The sequence below is a fragment of the Gossypium arboreum genome, chromosome 7 (assembly GCF_025698485.1).
Source record: "Gossypium arboreum isolate Shixiya-1 chromosome 7, ASM2569848v2, whole genome shotgun sequence".
NCBI classification, from domain to species: Eukaryota; Viridiplantae; Streptophyta; class Magnoliopsida; order Malvales; family Malvaceae; genus Gossypium; species Gossypium arboreum.
In genome coordinates, this window is record NC_069076.1 from 3,933,231 (window position 1) to 3,959,194 (window position 25,964).

The 25,964-nt window shown below is 28.2% G+C and overlaps 1 protein-coding gene across 1 annotated transcript; it reads left to right on the plus strand.

Annotated features, from left to right (window-relative positions):
• Positions 1 to 18,293: 18,293 nt before the first annotated feature.
• On the plus strand, positions 18,294 to 20,136 carry LOC108469419 (histone H2A variant 1). Its single transcript, XM_017770307.2, has 3 exons — positions 18,294 to 18,440; positions 18,603 to 18,732; positions 19,607 to 20,136. The coding sequence occupies exons 2-3, from the start codon at positions 18,613 to 18,615 to the stop codon at positions 19,901 to 19,903; spliced, it is 417 nt and encodes a 138-aa protein (XP_017625796.1). The 5' UTR covers positions 18,294 to 18,440; positions 18,603 to 18,612; the 3' UTR covers positions 19,904 to 20,136.
• Positions 20,137 to 25,964: the final 5,828 nt, after the last annotated feature.

Sequence of the window (25,964 nt, forward strand, 5' to 3'; positions counted from 1 at the left end):
GCAGATCCAAGATGATTTGGCGTATCTGTATTGTCAGAGAACAAATCGAAGAAACAGATTTGGCATCTCCATATTCGATGGAGAGCAGATCGAAGACATAGCTGATTTGGCTTTCACATGCTTATGATGAAGCAAATCTAAGATGATTTGGCATCTCTGTATTGTCAGAGAACAAATTGAAGTTTGGCGTCTCCATATTCGACGGAGGGCAGACACATAGCAGATCTGGCCTTCAGATGTTTATACTGAAGTAAAATCCGAGATGGTTTGGCATTCTTGTGCTTACAAGGAACAAATCGAAGACATAGCTGATTTGGCTTTCACGTGTTTACGTTGAAGCAAGTCTAAGATGATTTGACATCTCTGTATTGTCAGAGAACAAATCGAAGTTTGGCGTCTCCATATTCGACGGAGGGTAGACACATAGCAGATCTGGCCTTCAGATGTTTATACTGAAGCAAGATCCAAGATGGTTTGGCATCATTGTGCTTACAAGGAACAAATCGAAGACATAGCTGATTTGGCTTTCACGTGTTTACGTTGAAGCAAGTCTAAGATGATTTGGCATCTCTGTATTGTCAGAGAACAAATCGAAGTTTGGTGTCTCCATATTCGACGGAGGACAGAGATATAACAGATCTAACCTTTAGATGATTAGACTGAAGCAGATCCAATATGGTTTGGTATCCTTGTGCTTACAAGGAGCAAATCGAAGACATAGCTGATTTGGCTTTCGCGTGTTTACGCTGAAGCAAATCTAAGATGATTTGGCATCTCTGTATTGTCAGGGAACAAATTGAAGAAGCAGATTTAGCGTCTCTGTGTTCGATGGAGAGCAGATCGAAGATATCAACATGACAGTCATGAGTTTGCAAGAAGCAGATTGAAGATGTCAAGTGGCCATTTAAAGAAGATCAAGAACTCAAGACTCGGCAAGACCGGGCAAAATTGGTCTTTTTATAGTCTTTGCTCTATTCCTGTTACACAGCAATGAGCAAAGAGGGGCAGCTGTAGACACTCAATTTTGCCCGGGCCCAGAAATAAGTCCAAAAACAAAAATAATAAACCCCCCCAAAAAAAAGTCCAAGTTCAGTCCAGAATTACAAATATAATTTGGCCTGATCGGAATGGCCCATTACTTGAAAAGATTTAAGGTCCATCTACAAGTTTGACTCATATGGAAATATAATCTTCAATGATATGCAATCTTAGATGTGATATGCAATCTTAGATATGATACAATCTTAGATATGATTGCAATCTTAGATATGATACAATCTTAGATATGATTGCAATCTTAGATATGATATACAATCTTAGAAGATATGATTTTGTAATATTGGAGATTTAATTTGTAGATATCCTTTAATCTTAACCATTGATGTAATTGATCTGTACCGTTGGATTTGGGGAGGCTCAACTATAAATAGAGGCCTCTCCCCTCATTGTAAAACAACTTGACTTCACTTGAGTTTTGGGAAGCAATAAGAATTCTTGAGAGCATTTACTCAAATTTCTCTCTCTCTTACGTTCTTATTTTCTACGGTTTGTTCTTATTTATTCTTTGTTCATCTTCGTTTTCAACCTTTTATTTAATCCCTATCTCCTTAATTTTTTTAATTCTCTTTTATATTTTATTTTTAATAACTTTAGTATTTATATCAAATTATTTTTATTTAAATTCTATATTATTCATTATTTTAAAAATATATTTCATTTAATTGAAAAGTTTTTCTTAAATAAGGCAATGTTTGGTGTTTAGAAATTCGGAAAATAGTGCCCTGACATGCTGGGTTGCGATTTTTTTCGTTTGACTAAATAACCAAATATCCTTTTAATAAATTTTCAAAATCATGAGATAATTTTAGTTACGAGGATTTAAAACATTGTGTCCTAACATGCTGGATGTGATGTTTGTATACTTTCGGAACAAAGGAATCTCAAGTTTCAACTTTAAATTGTTCAAGTTTTAAAATCTTTTCAAATTTTCTGACATTAACACAAAAAATTATTCAATTTGGTACCAATTTTGGGCGTTACGAGGGTGCTAATCCTTCCTCGTACGTAACCGACTCCCGAACCTATTTTTCTCATAATTTCGTAGACCAAAATTAATGTTTTAAAACAAAATATTTTATAAGGTGATCCAATCACACCTAAAAAGATTAGTGGCGACTCCCGTTTTCGTTTTTCAAAAGTCGATCCCCGTTTTTAAAACAACCCTTTAAAAAATAGGTTTCGACATGGTGTAAACCACCACTATAGTCATCTTCAACATCTTGTATAATTCTATTACTACAACACAAGTTATGGTGTTTAATGGTGCTACGATAAAATTCAAAAATATTTAAAAAGTTCGATAAATAAGAACCAATTTTGGTCGAAGATGATGAGAATGATAGATTGAAGAAATGATCAAGATGATGATAAGGAGAATTGATTGGTGAAGAAGATCAAGATTGAAAATTTTAAATGTATTTTAATATTATTATATTTATTTTGAATTATTATATTAAAAGTAAATTAATATTTTAAATAGATAAAATACTGAAAAAAAATGTTGATATATGATTTATGCTATTTTCAAATTACATTTTTATTGTAATTTAAAGGAATAAATCTCAAAATTATACATTAATTTTGATTTGGTGTAATTATACACATGAAATTTTGATACTTTCATTTTGATTCAGCTATAAACATTTAAAGAAATAAATACATCGATTTATTTTTATATTGGATAAATATAATTATTTGTGTATACAATATATAAACATTAAATGATGCTATTGTTAATAATTTGTGAGAATTAGAACAAATCAAAATTTCATGTACAAAATTACATATTAGACTAAAATATTTTAACTATTTTATATTTTTAAAATTACTTTAAATAATAAACAATTACTTTAAAAAATAAAAATATATAAATTTATTAAATAAAAACACAGGACATAATGTTCATAACTATCTATAGCCCATTCTCATCATAGGTTCTAATTATATCTGCTCTTTTTTGACACAATGCTTAGAACTATCCATAACCCCTTCTCAACCCATAAATAGAAAGATAATGCGCTTCAGCGCATTTAAACTCATATCCTATTGCATTGGTAACAATGTTAATGCAAATCGAGTTAAGACTCAATCTATATATTTTAATATTTATTTAATCTCACTATTTGATATTTGTAAATATTTTTATATACATATATCAAGTATTTTTTTTAAAATAATGATAAACCTGAAATGGTACACTGAAACAAACTGATACCGATACATACCAATACTAATAGAAAATCAATATGTCCATCGATACGATACAATAACATCATTTTGTCAAAATAATTAACATCCTTAGCTATTCTATTTAAAATGATGACTAGAATTGTTTTAAAAAACACAATTTTAGTAAAAAAATATATTTTGGATTGAATAGTTGGAATATATATTTTAAGGAAAAATTCACCTCGTCATTTTAATTAGACTAATTAATGATATTATTTATTTCGATAAAGTAATGATACTATAGAAGTATAAAAACCAGATCATGTCAATTTAAAGTAGAAATATTAAATCCTAAATTTAAATATGGTAGAAGAATCATAACCACAATTTAATCTAAAATAAGCTATGCTTGTCAAAATATTTTCTCATTTGATTTAATAAAAAGTTTTGATATATTTTAGAAAAGTATAATAACAAATTTAGCCATTAATGTTTATATATATTTTTGTCAATTTAGCATTTTTTAGATAAATTTAACCATTAACTTTTAAAAATTCAAATTATTTTTAATGAAAATGTTAACTAAAACATTAAATTTTTAACGATATCGGCGTGACAATCCACGTATATTTCATGCTAATATGATACTATTTATCTTATATTCCACGTCACCAAATAATTTAAAATTTTATAAAATATTCAAAAAATTAGAAATTAGAAAAACTATAAAAGTTTATAAAAATTTAAAAATCACATTAAGTACACGTGGATTGTGATGTTTAAATATTTAACATTTTAGTCAATAATTCTATAGAAAACAATAAGTTGTTTTCAAAATATTAATAGTCAAATTCAACTCAATGTATTTTACAAAACTAAGGGTGAAATTTAACTTAAAAAATATTGATAAAATATGTAAATATTAAAGACTAAATTTATTATTATACATTTACAAAATAAATTAATTTTAATTTAATTTAATTAGTTAAAATAATTATCTATTTATGTATATACTCAAATTTTTAAAAAATAACATTTATGAAAAACAAAATGAAAAGGAAAGAAATTGCAAATGTGAAACAAAGACTCACCTGAATCGAGTAACATAGGTCCCAAGAAACAAGGTTGTCGTTTGGCAATGACGGTGAAATGGTGATGATTTCTATAAATAAATTTTGCATAAATTCCAACCATTCAAATTTCTTGTGACTTCACTCCTCACACGTGTCATGTTTTTTTCTTTTCTTTTCTTTTAAAGTTAATTATTGAAAAGAGTAGTTTGAATCTGATTTTGATGGGCAGCAAGATACGGTATACGTGTTTAACTTATTTTTATATTGTTATAATATTTAATTTTATTATTATTATTTTTATATTAATTATAGATAAATATGTTATTTATTTAAATCTATTTTAATTCAATTAATATGGATATTGTTGTTAATATAAAATGATATGAGTTTAAATGTGTTGGAATGTAAGTATTGTACGAGAAAGAGAAAGGAAGCATATATGATTTGTTAAAAGAAAATTAGAATGAAACTTTGGGTTAATTTTTTCAGCAACAAAATCTGTTTTGGCAGGAGTTTCTTAAATCTGAAGCAAAGTTGATGATCTTATTATTACTTTTTTATTAGTGGAACTTTTTTATGATAGCAAAACCAATGGCCAAATCCAATAGAATGAAATTCAAGAGAGTTTAAAATGGAAATATTTAAATTAATTTAAATTGAAATATTAATTATTGGAAGATTAAAAGTATAATTTCTCCATTTTATTAAAAAAAGTTAAGATCTTTGCTTGCTTTTTTTTTTTTATATTTAAGATTTTAAATGAAGGAATTTTATGATCATGATCAATATGTTTATTATCTCAAGTATAATATGGGTTTAAATTACGTTAATTATATTTATTATTTAGGTTTTATTCTAGTCTTATAATTCAAAAAAAATTCTAGAAAATAGAACATTTATCAAATAAGATCAATAAAGGAATTTATGAAAGACAATTGCAAAATTAATGAAGCAAAGGGTATAAAGTGGCAAGATGATATCATTAAAGAATACCTATGAGGGTATTTATATATATATATATATATAGTGGTGCATGAGATTGTCCAAAGACTACCCAATTGCCTAATTTGTCTAAGTCACCTCTTCAATTGTTTAGTTGGTCTAACAAACTTTGTTTTATTATTACTTATTTTTTTAAAATCATTATAATATTAAGGGAAGAATAAAAATGATGGTAATTCAATATAGATTCTACGTCTTGGAATTAAATTAAATTTAGGATCGCTTTATGATAATAGAATCAACCGGTAAAATACATTAAGGTTGCAAAGGTCAATACACTAATTCCAATATAATGGAATTGTAATTCATTAATTATTTTAAATGCTCGACAAATTTAAAAAAAAAATAGAAATTATTTGTATTCTTTAAAAACTGTCGTTAGACATTAGATCTAATGTGAATAGGATCGCAACATTTAACTCGTATTATTCAAATGTTAAACGAAAACTCTAGTCGCTACTCTAAACAAATCTTAACTATTAAAGCTTATTTCTTACATTTAAATACCAAATATGTTAAATGAAAATAATTTACTTACACTATAGTTCCACCAAAGCAATAGTTTTAACATCCTATGATTGCCTTTTCAAGGACATCTGACATTTAAAAATAAAATAAAATAAAACTATTCGGGGTAAGATTGGGCTGGGCTGCACTCTCTTTGCTTTCAATTTGCTATGATTGCCCTTTTTGTGACAAAGAGAAAGAAAAAGTTGAAAACTTTCAAGTCTTGTATTTATGGGATGGTCCTACACTTAATGTGATTAATCCAATCGGATTATATTTGTTTTTTGACATAATATCTAGAATTATTCATAGTCTCTTTTTAACTCATAAACATGAAAATAATACGTTTCAGCATACTTAAATCTACATCCTCTTATGTTGGTAATAATATTCATACTAATCGAGTTAAGGCTTCAATAGATTATATTATGATTTTAAAATTTTATAATAAAAATATCAAAACTGATTGAATTTAACTATTTTAAGGGTCCCATGAGAAAAGGAAAGAAAAAAATGGTCCAACCTACTTGATCTGATATTTGATATGATATTGGGAGGTATGCTGGGCCATGGAGGTAAAGGACAACCATGTGTCTCACCATATCAAAGGACCCTTATCTTTCCTGGTGGGCCTTTTTCACAAATGATGTCTCCCCAATTCATGTCCTCATTTCTAAGAAATACTAATTATTATTTTACTTTTGTATATTTAATCTATATTTTTCTAATCATAGATACCAATTAATGGTCCTTTTGTTACTTATTTTCAATACTATATTTATCTTATGGTGAATAAGTTTGGGAAAATTTTATTTTGGTCACTTAATTAGTAGTTTTCATTTAAATCATTGGGATGTTAAAATCGATGTTATATGGTTTTCTCTATTCGTACAGTCTATATCAATCGAGAACTCTCTTTCTTCTTCTCTTTTACAATTCAATTTTTTTTCATGAAACAACTTTTAACATTACAAATCTGCGAACTGAAATTCAAATAGTTTTTTCTCTGATCTCCAACATTGACCATCAAATCGACTTGGATTTAATGTATATTCTTTTACTCGTCAATAGGTAACTGATCCACCGTACTGATCGTCGAATCGTCGCTTGGAGCTCATTGACGGAACTTTTTAAAAATACAAAACTTAATAGTCTAGTGACTTAAATAAAATTTTTTGAATAGTTCAGCAACTTTAACGAATATTTTTGAATAATTTAGTGACCAAATTGTAAATTTTTTTAGTTAAGTGATCACAACAAAAATTGACTACTTAGGTAATTTACCCTCAAGAAAAGTTAAGTAATCATTTATAATTGACATTTGTGTGCCAACTATTATTATGCCCTCCACAACCTTTGGGTTGTACTATGTTATGATAATGATCCCCTACCATATATAAAATAAACCTTAGGATGCTTGCCTAGTAAAAGGTAAAAAGGAAAAATACATAGGACAATCCATTATACCTAAACACTAGATGAATGGTCATTTTTATAGCCAAAAGAAAGAAAGAGACTAGCCTTTTTTCTAGTTTACCCTAAGAGCCTACTCTCTACATAAGAATATAAGATCAATGCCTCTAGGCTTGAATGGTAATATATATATATATATTAAGATGATTGAGTAAGATTTTAGGTTTGAGTTTTGTGAATAAAAAAAGTTGTAAGAACTTTATTCTCATTTTAAAGATTCAATTTGACTTGTGTAATATCCAAAATTTTAGTCTTTGAGAAAGTATAAATACTTAAAAGGTGGATTAAGTATTGGGAGAGAAAGTATGAATAATGAAATTTAGTAAGTATTAAATTGCAAAAATTTGAAAGATAAAGGACTAAAATATTTTTTATGAATGTGATATGGATATGTATTGAAATGGGGAGTTGAAAAATCATGATAGGGGCTAAATTGAATAAAGTGAAAATTTATAGGGGCTAAAGTAGAATCTTTCCATTTTATGGGTGAGGAAACTAAATGAAATTTATTTTTCATTTTTAATTTGTATTTAGGGACATAATGATGAGATTAAAATCCCATAGCTAATAAGGTGGAAAGATTGGTGGAAATTATTGTTGAAAAGTGTTTGACATTTGATTGGAAATTGAAAATAAAAGGATGAAATTGAAAGAAAAAGAAGAGTGTAGAATTTTATATGCAATTGGAAAGCTGGATGGCAACAAATTGGACAACAAACATAAAAGAGAAGAAGGAAAGAAAGAAAGAAAAGAAAAATAAAATTTTCCATGAATTTTCCTTGATATTTTACCTTAAAACCAGAGCCTAATTTCATATCCTAGAGTGTTATGAGGTCATTTTTTTACCATAGAAATCAATTAGTCGAAGAAGATAGTGAAGGAAAGCGTAGGAAAATAAAGAGAATGGTTGAGTTCAAGTGAAGAAATAGGTAAGTACATAACTGAATTCAAGTTAGTTTATTTTAGTTTGAATATTTGAGTATTTAAATTTTAATATGAATAAATAAATAAGATATGATTAAAATTCTTGAATATGTATATTGAATTTAGTAGTGAATATGTAATTAAATGTATGTTAAAATGTAAGAAATGATAAAGTGATAATTAGGGACTAGTGAATTTTATAAAACTAAGGATTAAATTATAAGGAGTGCAAAGTTATTTATTTGTCATTGATTGATAAGTGAATAGATGTATAATAGTGAAATTATTATAGAGATGACTAAATTGTAAAGATTTTAAAACTTGATAAGTGAATTAAATATTGTAATTAAAGGTTTCAATAAGTGAATAGTGATATTAAAGTATTACAAAAGTAAATATTGAATTTTTGTGAATTTAGGGACTAAACTATAAAATATTTTAAAATTACTAAGCGTGCTAAATAGTGAAATAAAAATGTCGTGAATGCATTTATGTAGTTCAAAGTGAAAAATAATATAATACAAAGTGATATTTCAAGTATGTTATATGAGAGTGATATGTGAATAAATGCCTTGATGAACTCAAAGGGAATATGATTTATGATAATTAAATGATTTTGAAGTTGTGTGGGGTTGGGGGTTCAGATAGGAACTGGGTTGGTGATATGGCGGTTCAAAGGGAATTAAGAGAGGAAGTATTGAGTTATGTGATATGTTTACTTGAGTTCTCATATATTTCTCTGGAGTTTCCGTTATCAAAGTTTCGTTATAGGTTGGGGGTTCATGTTTGGCCTGAATATTTGCAATGTATCGAAATTATTGAACTCCTCTAAGACTCACTAAGGACTGTAAAAGTGATATGTGTTTTAGTAAGACATGTGAATTAAATGTTAAATGAAGTATGTGAATTAAGTGTTTATGTTATGTTTGCGATATGAGAAAAAAGGTCTTGATATGTGAATGTAAATGTTGCTTAGTGACTATATATGTTAAAGTAAAAACTATAAATTATAAAGTTAATTTAAACGATTTTATGTTTTGGAAAACAATTAAAAGTTTAAGTATATTATGTGAATAAATGTTATTAAAATTAATTAAATTATATATATATAAAATGGTAAGATTAAATTCAATTGAGTACTTACTAAGCTATTCACATAGCTTAACACGTTTGTTTAAACATGTGAATGAAAAAAAGTAGATTGAAGATACGAGAAGTATTTCTTCATAAAGATCACATCAACTCTCAAAGTTCCTCAGACTCTTTTAATATATGATCTGGAACTTTGAAATGGCATGTAGTAATACAAAACCTTTTGCTTTTATCCTATCTTGATGTTAGGGATGTTGTTGAGAACTACAATCTCTTTTTAAGTAGAATTAATTGTAGACAATAAAATATAATTTTGGCCACAACCAATGAAATTGATTATGTAATATATTTTTTATTTAGAAAAGGGGGGTTTTGTTTTCTATTTGTTGTTAGTTATTTTGTTTAAATATTTTCCGTATTTTTATATAATTATATATTTTTCATGTGTTTTACGGTTTAAGTTTAAAGGAATAATTTATATTAGGATGATCCTAAAATTAAGATATTTGTGCACCAATAAAATTTTGCAACATTATCAAATTTTAAACACATGAAATTATTATTATACACTCATCCACAGAGAATTTATTTTATGGAACATTCTTGCTATATTATTCGTGGTTCATTTCTAATTATTTTAATGACATTTCAACAATTTTTTCCATGTCATTAACACGTAATTTTGGTAATTTATTTTATTTTGAACCCCAAACCCTGAACCTTGAATCTAAAATCTCGAACCCTGCAACCAAAATCTAAAACCCTAAACCCATAACCTCAAACACTTAAACACTGAACCCCGAACTCGTAACTCGTAACTCAAAACCATGAATCTCGAATCTTAAACCTCAAACTCGAACCATGAATCTTAAATTTCGAACCCAAACCCTTAACCTCAGGGTTCAGGGTTCAAGTTTAAAGTTTAGGGTTTAGGATAAAATAATTACCAAAATTATGTATCAATGACATAAAAAAAATTACACAAAATTACTCTTTTTTTAAATTGGTTGCAGAAAAATAAAATAAAATATATATTAACTTATGGAAAAAAATAAAATGATTAAAATTTGTAAAAGAAGAAAATATGTTTGTTTATAATTTAATAAATTAATTATTTTAAGTAATTTAATTAAAGTTAAATTAAGTTAGAGAAGATATTAGATATAGATGAGTGTATAATAATACTTTATTATCTTTCAAATTTAATAACGTGGCACTATTTTATTGGTACCTAAAACTGTACATTTTAAGATGATCTTAATATAATTTATTCTCTAACTAAACTGATTTTAAGTAAAATTATTGATAACTCTGAATTTTAAAATTAGTCCAGATGTCTGTCCCTTTGTGTGCATGTTACCATCCAAGTATTAATATTAGTGGACCACCTTTGAATAAAACTTTATATTAAAATGATGAATAACAAGATTATAAAACAAATCCAACAATAGTTCCATTATTTTTTAGAAAAATAAGTTATTTCATAATAATTATATTTTTCATTAGAATATATCGTCTGATAACGTAAAAATAATATCGACTTCCTTTTAAACCAATAGTTTTTTTTTCTATCTATTGACAGTAAAGAGTGATAAACCCCTATTTTCAAAGCTGGCTTTAAATAAGTAGTTTCAAATAAGTCTTGTAAAAATTACGGGAATTAGATAAGATGATAATGGTATCTTTTACTTTAATTAGTAGTCGAGAGTTCGATCATTGTCCTGAGTATGAAGTAATTTTAAAACTCGTGGTCAATACCTACTTTATTAATGAACTTACCGAATACGAAGAATCAATTATTAGGCTCGCTCAAGTAGATATATTGAGAAATTTTTTAAAAAAAAATTAAGTAATAAACGAAAAATGATAAAAACCCTAGGTGGTGATATTGCCTTTTGCCTTTTACATCAAAGAAAAACAGCAAAAATGCTTCGGCAGCTACTATTTTTACCCACCAAGTAAAAATTCAGCAGTAAATAAAATTAGTAAAGGAAAAGTTTTACCTTACACGACCCTTTGTCTTTTAAATTTATATAAAAAGATGATGTATAAATTTCAGTTTTAATCCCTCTATTCTTTCGAGATTATATAAGAATGGCTAAATTTCAGTTTTGATCTTTGTATTGTGCTTAAATTAGAAATTTAATATTTATACTTTAATTTTGGCATAAATTGCTACCTCAAATCTTATAATGTCATTAGTTAGTCTAAATATTTTATTCTAACTAAAATGCTAATGTAGCTTTTTCGAAAAAGTTAACAACGTTAAAATTATTTATTAAATTCAGATACATTACAATGTAATTTTTTGTTACATGGATATCAAGTGAGCATTTTTTTTAATTTCAAAACATGACACCGGAAAATTTAACTGAAAAATTATAACGGTATTAACAAATGGACTTAAAATTTTAAATTTGAAAAATAGAGGAATTAAATTCTTGAAAATAGAATTATAAAATAATACACACATTTTCTTGAAATTTATATAAAATAAATAATTAATATTAAAAAACATGTCTATACTTCAAATATTATTTTACCACAATAGAAAGTTTAATATATATACACACAAATTTTACAAACTACATACAATAGTAAGTTTATGCATTAACTTTCCTAAAAATGTTATTCATTAACTTTGTAAGGGTATTTGTTATTATGGAAAGTGATCCTTTTATTGAGAATTTAATTGGTAGAAGAGTGATTCTCGTGTTTGATATATTAAAAGTAATAAATATTAAATTTATCGTGAATTTTGGTCTAATGTACAATTTGATATATGAACCTTAATTTTGTACGATTATATACATTAAACTTGAATTGCGGTTCGTATGTATACATGAAATTTTGATTTTATTCAATTGTACAAATTTAAATAAATGAATACATACATACATACATTTATTTTCATATTCTATTAATATATTTGTTTGTGTATGTTATATAACAACGTAATATGGTACTAATTCGATAATGTTGTTAGTGGTTTTGAAAACTGAATTAAATCAAATATTCATGTATAAAATTACACAAAATCAAAATTCATATATAAGATTGTATGTTAGATCAAAGTTCATATATACTTTTGATATTTCTCCTCTGCTAAAACTATCAACTTTCCTAATAATGTGATTCCTTCAACTATGGGAACTGATTCCTTTAAATATTTGTGAGAAAGTAACTTTCCCATATAAAATTAAATTTTATCTATGATATCTTTGAGACAAATTTATACTTTTTTTCTCATTTATTTTTATGCAAAAAAATCACCACAAAATCATAATTATATAATTTTAAATTTATTTAAATATTATTGAACTAAATTTAAATTTTAGTATAATTTAATACATATAAAATATTTTAAATTTATTTTCAATTGAGATAAATATATTAATTTATTTTATTTAAAATAAATAAATATTATTAAAATAAACAGATTCTTGTTTTAACTTTTGTTAATAATAAATATCACTAGAAATATGTTAAAATTAATCAAAATTATATTTTATTTGATAAGGGCAATTTTAAATTTATGATCATATTCTTAGAAAAGTGATTAGTCAAGCAAACACATCGATGTAGCCTTTTCGGCAATAAGAATTTTTAGCATATCAAAAGTTGTAATGTTTTTTTTATATAATAATTAAAATTATTTATAACTCTTCTTTAATTTTTAAATAGAGAAAAAATGTATATTAACATACTTGAATCTATATTATCTTATATTAATAATAATTTTGATGCCAACCAAATTAAAATTTAGTCGAAATTATAATATTATATTTTAATAATTTTATTGTCAAAAAAGTGAGACCCCACACATAGGTGAAGGTATAAATGCACTCCTCTTTTACTTAGGCTTTTACTTTTTCTTTTTAATTGTTTTCAAATTTCAGCATAACTTTGTCTGCTTTTAATGGAACAGATGTAGAATTCTTTGCCTTTTATGAGCACATATATGTTAAAGTTTATAGGCATTGCAAGTTTTACGGTAATCTCATTATATATTCTAATTATATTTGTGTTTTTGATAAAATATCTAAATTTATTTATATTCTTTTTTCAACCCGTAAATAGGAGTATAACCGTTTCAGAGCACTCAAACTCACAGCCTCTTATATGAACAACAATGCTCGTACCAATCGAGTTAAGGACTTTTAAACCTTTTTTTATTATTGTTTGTAAAGATGTCGATAGCCCCATGGTGTCGAAACCAAATCACCATCATCCTATATTAGATTAATAAATTCAACTATTAAAATTATAATATTTTGGTTTCAAATTTTATTATATGATTTTTAAAAGATTATATAAAAATAAAATTATCCTTAAAATAATATTTATTATTTTGTAAAATTAAGATTCTTTCCATAAATTCTTTACTGAATTAATACATGGTTGATAGATGACACCAATTCAATAAGAATACTAAATATGAGTATAAATGTGTTTGTGATAATTTGTCTGCTTGTGAGAGATTAAATTCTTTGATTGAAGTTAATTAAATTCATCATTTCACGAGTACAAAATGAAAAGGAGAAATAAAAAGAAAATGCTAATCAAATCACTTTATTTGGTCCCCCACATAGGCTCGACTCTTTTGAAATTTGAAATTTGATTCTTTTAGTTAACAAATACATATAGTTTGTACATGATGTAATGTTATGAACTAATAGTTAAGAGAATGATCCATGGGCCAAATTATATGGCTGGGAGTAAAGAAACAAACTAGGTTTAAGAAATTCAATAATCGAGTGTCACAAGTCGTATATCAAAGTTCATGACGAATATAAACAGAGTGTTTCATGGTGGTCAACTGATTAAATGTAGTTCATGCAATTCATTTAAATTAGCCCGATTCGTGAAACATATGTAAAAGTTCATCTACTTGAAAACTATAGTTACCATGATTAATGTAAATATTAAGGAATAAAATTATATAGACTTTAAATCCCTTAGGACTCTAGCTTTGTAGATAGGCACTAATCTCAACTGTTATTGTGATTTCATCTATACCATTGAATCTGAGGGAGCTTAACTATAAATAGAACCCTCTCCCTTCATTTTGTAATCATCCATTATATTTTATTCATAGTAATTAAATATATTTGAGACCATTTACTCAAACACCTTATGTGTGCTACTTTCTTGTGACTTCTTTAAATATTTCGTTGCTTCTTCGCTTTAAGTTTGCTTCTGCTTTGCATTCAATGCCTTGGAGAATTTTCATTAAGAATTCTCACTTTGAAAAGTAAAATTAATTTAAGCGGATTTGAAACTAAAACATTGCCTAAGGCCGCAAGTCTGTAAAACTAAAGTTCTAGTTAAAAATATGTAATTTGGACATAATGTAATGTTATGGGTTAATATCAAGAGAATCAACCCAAAGATATATATATATATACTCTAGCAATATTATATACACTCTAGCAATATGAAGTTATAATTTAGGAAACAATTTAATGTGTCATAGTTTATATACTGCCATTTAACACTTTAATAAGTTAACACGTGTATTACTTACTTTCCATATTACTTAAGTCACATTTAAATATTTAATTACTTAATATAATTTAAAAAAGGAAAAATACATAATTTTCTGTTCATGAAAAATAGAGAGCAAAGATTTAAAACAAATCCTTCAATTAAAAAGGAAACAAGGAAATGGATAGTAATTTGTGTTAATATGGATGCAATTAATGGGCTCTTAGATGTAATAATCTCATATTTATAGTCTTTTCTACCTATAAATTCTAACCTTACACATACAAAATAAGAAACACTAGGAAAACAATAATTCAAACTATATTTCTATTATCACTTTTTAATTATATTTTAAAATTTTGTTTTAATAAATTTTCAAATTACTTTAATTCTTCTCATACCATTCTTGTAATATCATTTTTTTCATTTGATATTTTAATAATTACATTTTAATATGTTTTTAACTAATAAACTATATGTTAATTATTTTGATAGATCATCCAACCATTGCACCAATATATCGGCACTTAGTGTCTCTTTGGAATGCTTGAAGAAAAATTGCACTCCGTGCCTCGCCGATATAAACCGAAGTATAATTTGGTAGACTAATCTTATGGCATGCCAACTATATTTGATTTTGTCTGAGACAACTAAGAAGGTAACCATTGATTCTAACAGACACACACATATATATATTCATGATCGAATATTATAATTTTATATAATACTCATTTTTACTATGCTCGTTGCTATCCAATCCACAACATTTCATAACATTTCACATAAACCAAATCATGAGACAAGTAGAATCCTTACCTCAAATAAACTAGTTTGTAACAAATCGTGTATGTATGTATGTGTGTATGTATGTATGTATTGAACTCAAATCATTAAAGTACAAATTGTATTCATACTCGTCTACGACTCTTGCATTTCCTTTCTCTCGAGACAACTCGACGTTGTCTTTACTACGTTCAATAATTCAATCATAAAAATGATATTAAATTCCAATCATTCACATGAAAATATATAATCAAACATATTTTTCATTTTATTCATTTTAGTCCTTATATATGAAATACTCATATTTTTCGTTATTTAGCATCAAATCAAAATCTGATTTCATATCCTTTCATTAGGGACTTTGTACTTTTAATTCATAGCATAATTTTATGATAATTTTCAATTTATTTAATTTAGTCCCTAATGTTCCAAATTAATTATCAAACCTTTGGATAATTGCTAACTATGTCCTCGAGCATTTTTTAAGGTAAAATTCAATAGTGATTGGACTTTTACAATTAAGTCCCTACACTTTAATTAATGATTTTTCTTGGTTAAATTGCTAAATCGGTATTTAATATATTTTCATACTAACTCCTCAAATATTCATATTTTATCCTTACAGACTCTATTTATGAAAATAGGGTTCCAAAACTGCATTTTTTAACACTGTCTAAAATTGGGTCGTTACACCCTTTAGCAATGTTATGATAGACTTTGAACTCTCATTTGAAAGTTGGATTTATCTTTTGAATTATCTTGAGTAATTATCTCACAAAATCCTTCGTAAACAAGTCTCTGAATAGCTTCAAATACTCTAATCAGGATAAGGATAATGATAAGAATAAGAAACTTCAATAGCTCAAACTCTTCTATTCTCATTCAAGTTAGTCGAATGGATGAGGATGATTAATCCATATTCTAGGGTCATGGGCTGCAGATCAAAGCCTGTGATGAATGTACACAAAGTGTCCCATAGAGGGCAATTGATTAAATGAGGCTCATTTGACCCACTTGAACTGACCTGATTCGTGAAACACATGGAGAAACCCATCTACTTGAAGCCTTAGTGGCCTAGTGAAACACTCCAATAAAAGTAGAGTTACCAAGGTAATTATTGTAAATCCTAAGCGATAAGATTATATAAAGTTTAAATCCTTTACGACTCTCATATTGTAAATAGACACTAATCTCAATCGTTGATGTAATTCGATTTATACTATTGGATCTGAGGGAATTCAACTATAAATAGAGACTTTCCCTCTCATTTGTAATTATTCCACTCTTTGAATTAAAATAATACTTTTGAGAGCATTTACTCAAACACTTAGTATGCTATTTTTTTTCCTTATGACTTTTTTGTTCGAATTCAAGTTCCTTAGTCTTTTCGATTTTGTTTCCGCATTGTTTTCGGTGCCTTAGAGAATTTATGCGAGAATTCTCATTTTTTGAGAGTATGGTTGACTTAGGAGAATTTGAACCTAAAAAATCACCTAAAGCCACAAGATTCACCAGACTAAAGTTCTAGACTCGTGACACTAGCGCGAAATTCATCGATTTAATAAAATGCAATCAAGCCTCATGTAATAGTCAAACATGTCAACTACATAACTTTGATTGCACCATAATTATTGTTCTATTTATTGTTTGAACATCAAGTGAAACAAGCAGTCAAAATTTTCAACAAATTGAGTTTTACATAGGCAATAGAAAAATAAAATTATATTGCCGCCACACATGCATCGATTTGCCACTTACAGTCTGCTTGTAACTTTCAACTTTTAGTTGCAAGGAATAACAATGAGTTAATAGTGTTATTAATTTAATTCTAAATGAGACAAATTTAAAATTCTTAAGAGTAGAGGGACTGAATGCAAATTTATACCAAAGATTCTGAGTTGTTGTTTGACGCGTGACCCGCTCTAGTTTAATCTTTAGAAGAAAAAAAAATGTCCTATTAAAATAATCACTTCTATTTAAATTAGGTTATATTTTAGTCATTTATGTTTCAAATGTTACGTTTTAGTCACTTACGTTAATATGTTGTAACTTTTGAGTCACTGAGTCGTTAATTGTTATTAACAGTGTAACAGTAAGTTAATGTGGCAAGTTAAACCATCATTTCAAACAAAAATTTTAGTTTATAAATTGTTAAAAAAATAAGAGTATAGGGATTAGTTTTAACAAATGGAAAGCATAGAAAAATTACGTTAAAAGAGATGAAAAAGGGAGAAAGATAAAGGGAGAAGCAGAAGACAATAAAAAATAAAGAAAAGAAAGAGAATTAAAAGAACATAAAAGAAAAAATTAAATTGCTCAAAATGAAAAAATATGGGGGCCAATTGTATAATTTAACCTAAAATTTTTGTTTGAAATGATGATTTAACATGCCACGTCAACTTACCGTTACACCATTAACGGCAACTAATGACTCAATGACTAAAATGTTATAACATGTTAACGTAAATGATTAAAATGTAATATTTTAAATATAAGTAATTAAAATGTAACATGAGGTAAACAAAAATAACTATTTTAATAGGCTACGGAAAAAAAAGAAGAAGAAAAGAAGACCAAGCCCGTTCATTCCATTATGTGGGTCAGCCCGTTCAATCTAATGGGTCATTTGTTTGGACCAAGTCGGGATTTTGGAAAAAGAGAAGGGTATTTTGGTTATTAAAGTTGAAAATCCCATCGAAAAATTTTGAAATGTCGAAATCGATGAAGTTTCCCACCTAAAATTAACCGCCATTTCATTTTCCCGCATTTAAAATGACGACCAAATCTCAAGCTAATTAAAAATCCCTCAAAAACTCTTATCCTATTCTTTCTTGTTTTCAGTTTCTTCACTCACTGGCCCAAGTCTCTCAGGTCTCGCTTTCCTCCATCTCTTATTTCCCTTTAATACATTATCAATTCAATTTTATAAACGTTTTTGAGAATTTCTTTGACTAGATCTGATTAGTATTTAGCAGATCTGGGTTTTAGTGATGTTTTGTACGAATTTAAATTTAAATGTTTGTTTTTTTATAGGTGAACGGAGATGGCAGGAAAAGGTGGAAAGGGGCTTTTGGCGGCGAAAACAACCGCAGCTAACAAGGACAAGGACAAGGATAAGGACAAGAAGCGTCCGGTTTCTCGTTCATCTCGTGCCGGAATTCAGGTGATTCTCAAAATTTATCATCATTTACTTGGTTTTACGCTAAGAAATATAGCATCGTTTTTCTATATCTTTCCATTGTATGTTTTAAATCATACGTGTCTGGTCCCTTTGGGTTCATGAATTGTAGATCAAAATAAAAGGAGTAAATCGGAAATATACGCTTTTATTTTTATTTTTGTAGGTTGGATAATTGTACATCTTTTTATTATTTCGTGAAATATATTATGAGATAATTTCTCTCCATATTTAGGTATTATATAAGCTTAAAGGCTAAACAAACAACATTTAAAGTTTAAAGTACTTGTGGTTGATGATCGAGACATTTTCAAGTTGCTCATTTTTTTTGTTAAAAGGGCCAAATTTTAGATCTTAATAATTTCTTTGAAGATGCTAGACTTGTCCTTATTGAGATTAGAGCAGTGTTACAACGGTACTTTTTCACATTTTGTACATATTTACTAGGTTTATATTAAACTTGTGTTTTTTTTATTTATGAGAATGTTTGAAATGCAAAAACAAAGAATAATCTAGTTTTATTTTCGTTTATGGGTTTTCAATGATTTGTTGTTCTTGTTTGTCGTATAGAAAAATATAAGTCTAGTTTGTAGAAAATTTAGAAGCTAGGTTGAGTTTGAGCGAGTCTTTAATCTTTTGTTTTGCCCTATGTCCTTTGTTTCATTTCTCTTGTCTCTAAAGTGTTTTAGTGCATTGGTGATGAATCTGTCAGCTAAGTATTTATATTTGTAGCTGACTATCTTTGACTAATATGTTCATGTGTACTTGGTTAATTGCAATGTAAGTCTTGGTTGTAGCCGTATGCTTTTTTCTCTCAACAGCACCAACCCTTTATACACTTCATTTGTGTTGATATTAGTTCCCAGTGGGTCGTATCCACCGTCATCTCAAGTCTAGGGCATCTGCAAATGGGAGAGTTGGGGCCACAGCCGCCGTTTACTTGGCCTCTATTCTCGAATACCTGACAGCTGAGGTTCTTGAGTTGGCTGGAAACGCAAGCAAGGATCTGAAAGTGAAAAGAATCACCCCAAGGCATCTGCAGCTGGCTATTAGGGGGGATGAAGAGCTTGATACCCTCATCAAGGGTACCATTGCTGGAGGTGGTGTCATCCCTCACATTCACAAGTCTCTAATCAACAAAACTACCAAGGAGTAGTAGCAATGTCTGATTTTAAACTAGATATTGACTGTTGTGTACTTTTTATCTGTTATGTCAGTGTGTTATTTGTAGGCTTTGTTTTATCTGTCTAGTACATCTGGTCATTATATAAGTTGTAGTAACATTCTAGGTTCTTGTCTTTGAACTTATGATCTTTGTTTAGGGTAGGGATGATGATGATGTTTTGTTGGATACTTTTTAACTGTGGTTTTCCTTAGATGCTTTTATCACCTTCTGGCTGTGAAGTTCTAATATTTGCATTTCAGCCTTTGCTCTTTTGTTTAGTTGCACCCTACTGCATGGCATGGACATTCATTTTCTTTCATATATTCACCATGCAAGCATTTCTTGAGATTAAATTATATAAATGTGACAGTAGGTGATATAGATGTGTTTAGTTAATTTTAAGTGAAAGGTTTGATGGCCAAGTAAATAATTTAAAAAGCTTGGCCAATTTTGGTATAGTTAAGGTATTTTTTTTATAGTTTACTATTTTTGGAAGTTTATACTTGTGTTTTCTACTAATATTATTTTTAAGATTTGAAATTAGGTTTCTTTGACTGTAATGTTAGGTAATTTGTAAGGATTTTAGAATTAGATTGGTAATTGAATTGATGAAGTCATCAATTTAATTGATGAAGTCATCAATTTAATTGATGAAGTCATCAATTTAATTGATTTGATTACATAATAAATTATTAAAAATATAAAAAATTAATTTTATTGATGATTAAATAGATTTTTAACTTGTAAGTGTTATGTTTTGTATGAAATGTTTTTTTTTAATTATAGATTTTGACAGTTTAAAATTAATATGGTCCAATTATTATAACTCGTTTGATGGGATGATGGATTTGGCTTCTCAACTAAAATTTTAATATATATATATTTTATTCCATTCAAATACATAATGGTGTTTAAGTGGTTGGTTTGGTTATTAATTAAATTGAATTAATTGAATTGTATAATCTTTTAATTATTAATTGAATTAAAATTTTTCAAAAAAATTTAATCGAATTGAAACATTTTGGTTAATTTGATCGATTAATTGAATTGATCAAAATTTATTTATTTTTGTCTTTTAGTTATAAAATAAATATAAACATATAAAAAATACATTAAAATTAATTGAAATATATGTTTTTGTTTTGGAAATTAACTAAATTAACTAGAATTTTATGTCTTGAAACATTATATAAGTCTTGAAATTAACACATAATATTAATTATTAAGTTCGATTAAGATTTCAAGCTGAATTAATCGATAATTGAAATTTCAAAAAATCATTACTTGATCTCTGACAAAATTAAATTCGACCACCGGCCGATTAATCAAATTAAATCGATTCAGTCGATTAATTCAATTTTAACCAAAATTTAAACACCCTAATAAATACAATTACAATTATTTATTTAATTTTATATTTTTGTTAGCCTAGTTGGCCTTCAATGCTATTATCCAATTTGAAAGTTGTCTTTACTCCTTATAGCTGCATAAGTATCTGCAAAATTGCTTTCTCCATAAAGATTCCATATTTCTAGCATTTATGCATTGTTTCGGTGAAATTTATTCATGAATATTTATTAGAAATATTTATGAATTATAGTTGAATGGTTATTTAATGTTTGATTAAGTTAAGTAGCTTGGATTTAGAATAATGACTAAATTGCATACGGTATAAAAGTTTAATTATAGATTAAAGATTAGTAAAAGGACTAATCTAGCAATTAGACCCTAAGTGCCATGTGTGTGAATGTATGATATAACATGTGTAATAGTTGGTATATATGTGTAATAGCTATAAGATATTTTATGTTATAGCTATTACACATGTTAATTTATATTTTTTATAGGTTAATAATAATGAGTAAAGAAACATAGAAAGAGTTACAGAGAGCAAACGTGAGAAAGAAAGAAGGAAAGAAAGAAAGAAAAGAAAAGGAAAATTTGAGGATTAAGGCCCTAAAGATTAATTGGTAAGTTGTTTTAGCTCATTTTCTTATGATTTTTATGTTTATGGATGCCTAATTCAAAGTTCTACATGTATGAGGTTAAAATGAAGAAAAATAGAAAATTTTTAGATATTGATTTAGTTGAATAAATTGAGGTTTTATGGGTTAAATTGATAGGAATTGAAGTTAGAAGTGAAAATTGAGTGATTTATTAAAAGAATTCTAAGTTAGGTTTAAATAGGGATTAAGTTGAATAGAGCTCAAAATTTATGTTTTATAATGAATTTTATGAGTTAGAAATTGTTAATGAGTTGATTAAAAGAGAATATAAAGCTTAAGTTAAAGAAAAAAGATTAGTAATGGAAAAAGGATGAAATTGGAATTTTGTAAAAGTTTGATAGAAAGTGAAAATGTGTTTTATGAATTAGTATATTGATGATTTTAATTGTATGATTGTTAGTAGCAAACGTAGCACGGATCGTCATCAAAGAAGGAAAAGAGAAAGTGAACGAAGATATCGCTTAAATTCGATAAATAGTGGTTTGTATTTCTATAAACCGAGCTTAATCGTTATTGCTATATTTGATATTTATATTGTATGAAAATGTGAATGAGGTAAGTATTTTTACCATATTGAAATGAATGTGATTTTGAATACCCTATTAATGTGTCGGGCTAGTCGGATATAGTTGACATGTCATAGGAATTGGAAGTATTGGGATATTTCGACATTGAGTCGATGAGACACTATGTGTCGACTCTTCGTTAAAGTTCGGATTTGTTCCGATGAAGTACTTTGTGTACTATAATGTTAAAGTTCGGATTTGTTCGATGAAGCACTATGTGCTTATCCCGAGTGTGGGTTGGATCCGTGTATCCGTTAGTATCCGAGTTATGTTAATAAGGGTAAATAAAGTAAAGGTTATTAAGGTCTTGATTGATATTGAATAATAGCAATAATGTGTTTGAATTACCATGTCTTAAAGTTGATTAAGCTATTGTTTATAGAAATACCACCGAGAGTATTCTCAAGTGTCGGTTTGTTTCTCATGCGCAGGCTAGGTACGAAAGTATAAGGACTCAGCATACAAGCCGATCCCCAAACTCAAATTGGTGAAGTTTCTATCTTTTTAGAAAATGGCATTTTACCTAGGATGTCTTTTGGTCATTTTGAAAGTATCTAAGTTGTTAAGTGATATTTTGGTATATTTTGTAAATGTTACCAAAACCTTAAGTATGGTATGTTTTGATATGTTAGTGAAGAGTAATAAGAGAAATTGTTGGTAAATGTTGTAGAGAGAAGAAATGATGATGTTATAAACTTAGTTATCAACATTTTATACTAAAACAGATTTGGACAGTAACAGTAGTCCAACTTTAAAAATATACCAAAAATAGTATAAAGTGAATTAGATGATGAATAAAATATGTAATTGAAGCTTAATGAATCTATTTTTATATGGAAGAAACAAAATAGGTAAAAGAGTTGTATTTTATGAGATATTTACGTTTTGGTGAAACAGGGTTAGAACAATTTCTGGATTCCCTGTTCTGACTTTAGAAATTCACCATAAATTGTGTATTAAGAATTAGGACTCAAACTTTATTTGTATGGATTCCTTATTGAGTATATTTTTAATTAAAACAAATGGCATAGTCATTGGATTTCTGTAAAGGAAGAAATTTGATTCGTAGTGCACAAGGGTCAGAGTAGCCGAACCCTGAAACAGGGGAGACTTCTTCTAATAAACTGTACTAATTGGCCTGACCAAAAATTCTAGAAAAAAATTAGTAAGTAGATATATGAGTGTAGTTTCAGGGAAAATTTACAAATTCTAGAAAAGCAATTGTACGGAAAATTGAGCAAGTGTGAATTCTGGTTATCAGAAGTTGTGTTTCTTGGTCATGTCGTATCAGCGGATGGAATTAGAGTGGATCTAAAGAAGATTGAAGCAGTTATTCAGTGAAAAGTTCCTAAGAATGTATCAGAGGTACGAAGTTTTCTCGGATTGGCTGGTTACTATCGAAGATTCGTCAACGGATTTTCAAAGATAGCCTTACCGATGACCAAGCTACTACAGAAGAATATTCTATTTGTTTGGAATGAGCAATGTCAGAAAAGTTTTAAAGCATTAAAACGAATGTTAACAGAGGCACCGGTGTTAACTTTACCAGAATCAGAAAGAGATTTTGTAGTGTACAGTGATGCTTCATTGAGTGGACTGGGATGTGTCTTGATGCGAGCGGGAAAGTCATTGCTTATGCTTCACGGCAATCGAAACCGCATGAACGCAACTATCCAACTCATGATTTAGAATTAGCAATGTAATTTTTGCCTTGAAGATTTGGAGGCACTATCTTTATGGTGAAAAGTGCTATGTTTATACGGATCATAAAAGTTTGAAGTATCGCTTTAAAAAGAATTGAATCGAGACAAAGGCGTTGGATAGAGCTTCTAAAAGACTATGATTGTGTCATAGACTATCATCCGTGGAAGGCTAATATAGTAGCCGACGACCGAGTAGAAAAGCCGCGATTGAATTACGAGCAATGTTTGCACAACTTAGTATCACTTGAAGATGGAAGCCTTTTGACCAATTAAGAATAAAGCCAAGAATGTTTGATCGAATCAGATTAGCACGTTAGAAGATGATAAGTTGTTAAAGAAAAGAGATGATTCGAATGGTACAATGAAAATTTTAGCATTGATGGAAATGGTCGTCTAAGATTTCGAATCGACTTTGCATTCGAATAATTCGAGTTGAAAGAGTTAATTCTTCGAGAAGCTCATAATAGTCCATTTGCATTTCATCCCGGAGGTATGAAAATGTATCGTGATTTGCGTGAATTGTATTGGTGGTCGGAATGAAGAAGGATATAATCGAATATGTGGCAAAGTGTTTGACTTGTCAACGAGTGAAGGCGAACATCAAGTTCCATCGGATTACTTCAACCCATCAATATTCCTGAATGGAAATGGGACCGAATAACGATGGACTTTGTGACGGGATTACCGATGTCTACAAGTAAAAAGAATGCTATTTGGGTAATAGTTGATCGACTTACGAAGTCACTCATTTCTTAGCCGTGAGAACCGATTGGTCGTTAAAGAAACTTGTTGAGGTTTATGTTCGGAAATCATTAGATTACATGGTATTCCAAAATCAATAATTTCGGCGAGATCCAAGGTTTACGTCAAGGTTTTGGAAGCAATTACATGAATCTTTCGATTTTCGACTTCATTTTAGTACGACTTTTCATCCACGCATCGATGGTCAATCTGAGCGGGTAATACAAATTTTAGAAGATATGCTTGAGCTGTATGATTGATTTTGAGCCTAATCGGGAATATTATTTGTCATTAGCGAATTTGTGTATAATAATAGTTTCGATCAAGTATACTGATGGCACCGTATGAGGCTTTGTATGGGCGAAGATGCCGATCACCCGTATATTGGATGAATGAATGAGAAGAAGATGATTGGATCTGAATTGGTTCAAGAAATGAAAGTACGATTAAGAAAATTCGGAAAGATTGAAAACGCTTTTGATAGACGTAAATCGTATGCAGATTTGAAACGACGGATATTGAATACTCGATCGGGGATAAAGTATTTTAAAAGTTTCACCTTGGAAGAAAATTCTAAGATTTGGTCAAAAGGAAAATTAAGTCCTCGTTTTATTGGGCCTTACGGGTTATTGAGAGAATTGGACCAAGAGCGTATCGATTGGCCTTACCTCCTGAACTACAGAAAATGCACGATGTCTTCCATGTTTCTATGCTAAGAAGATATCGATCAGATCCTTCACATGTTATTACTACCGAGAATGTAGAGATTCGACTTGACTTATCGTATGAAGAAGAACCAGTTGAGATTCTAGCACGAGAGGTAAAAGAATTACGTAATAAACGTATTCCTTTAGTAAAAGTGCTATGGCGAAGTCACAGTGTTGAAGAAGCTACGTGGGAACCGGAAGAAACGATGAGATCTCAATACCCCCATCTCTTTTCAGGTAAATTTCGAGGACGAAATTTATTAAGGGGGAGAGAATTGTAATGAACCGAAAGTTACGGCATCAGAAATTGAGGCTTGAGTACTGTTTCC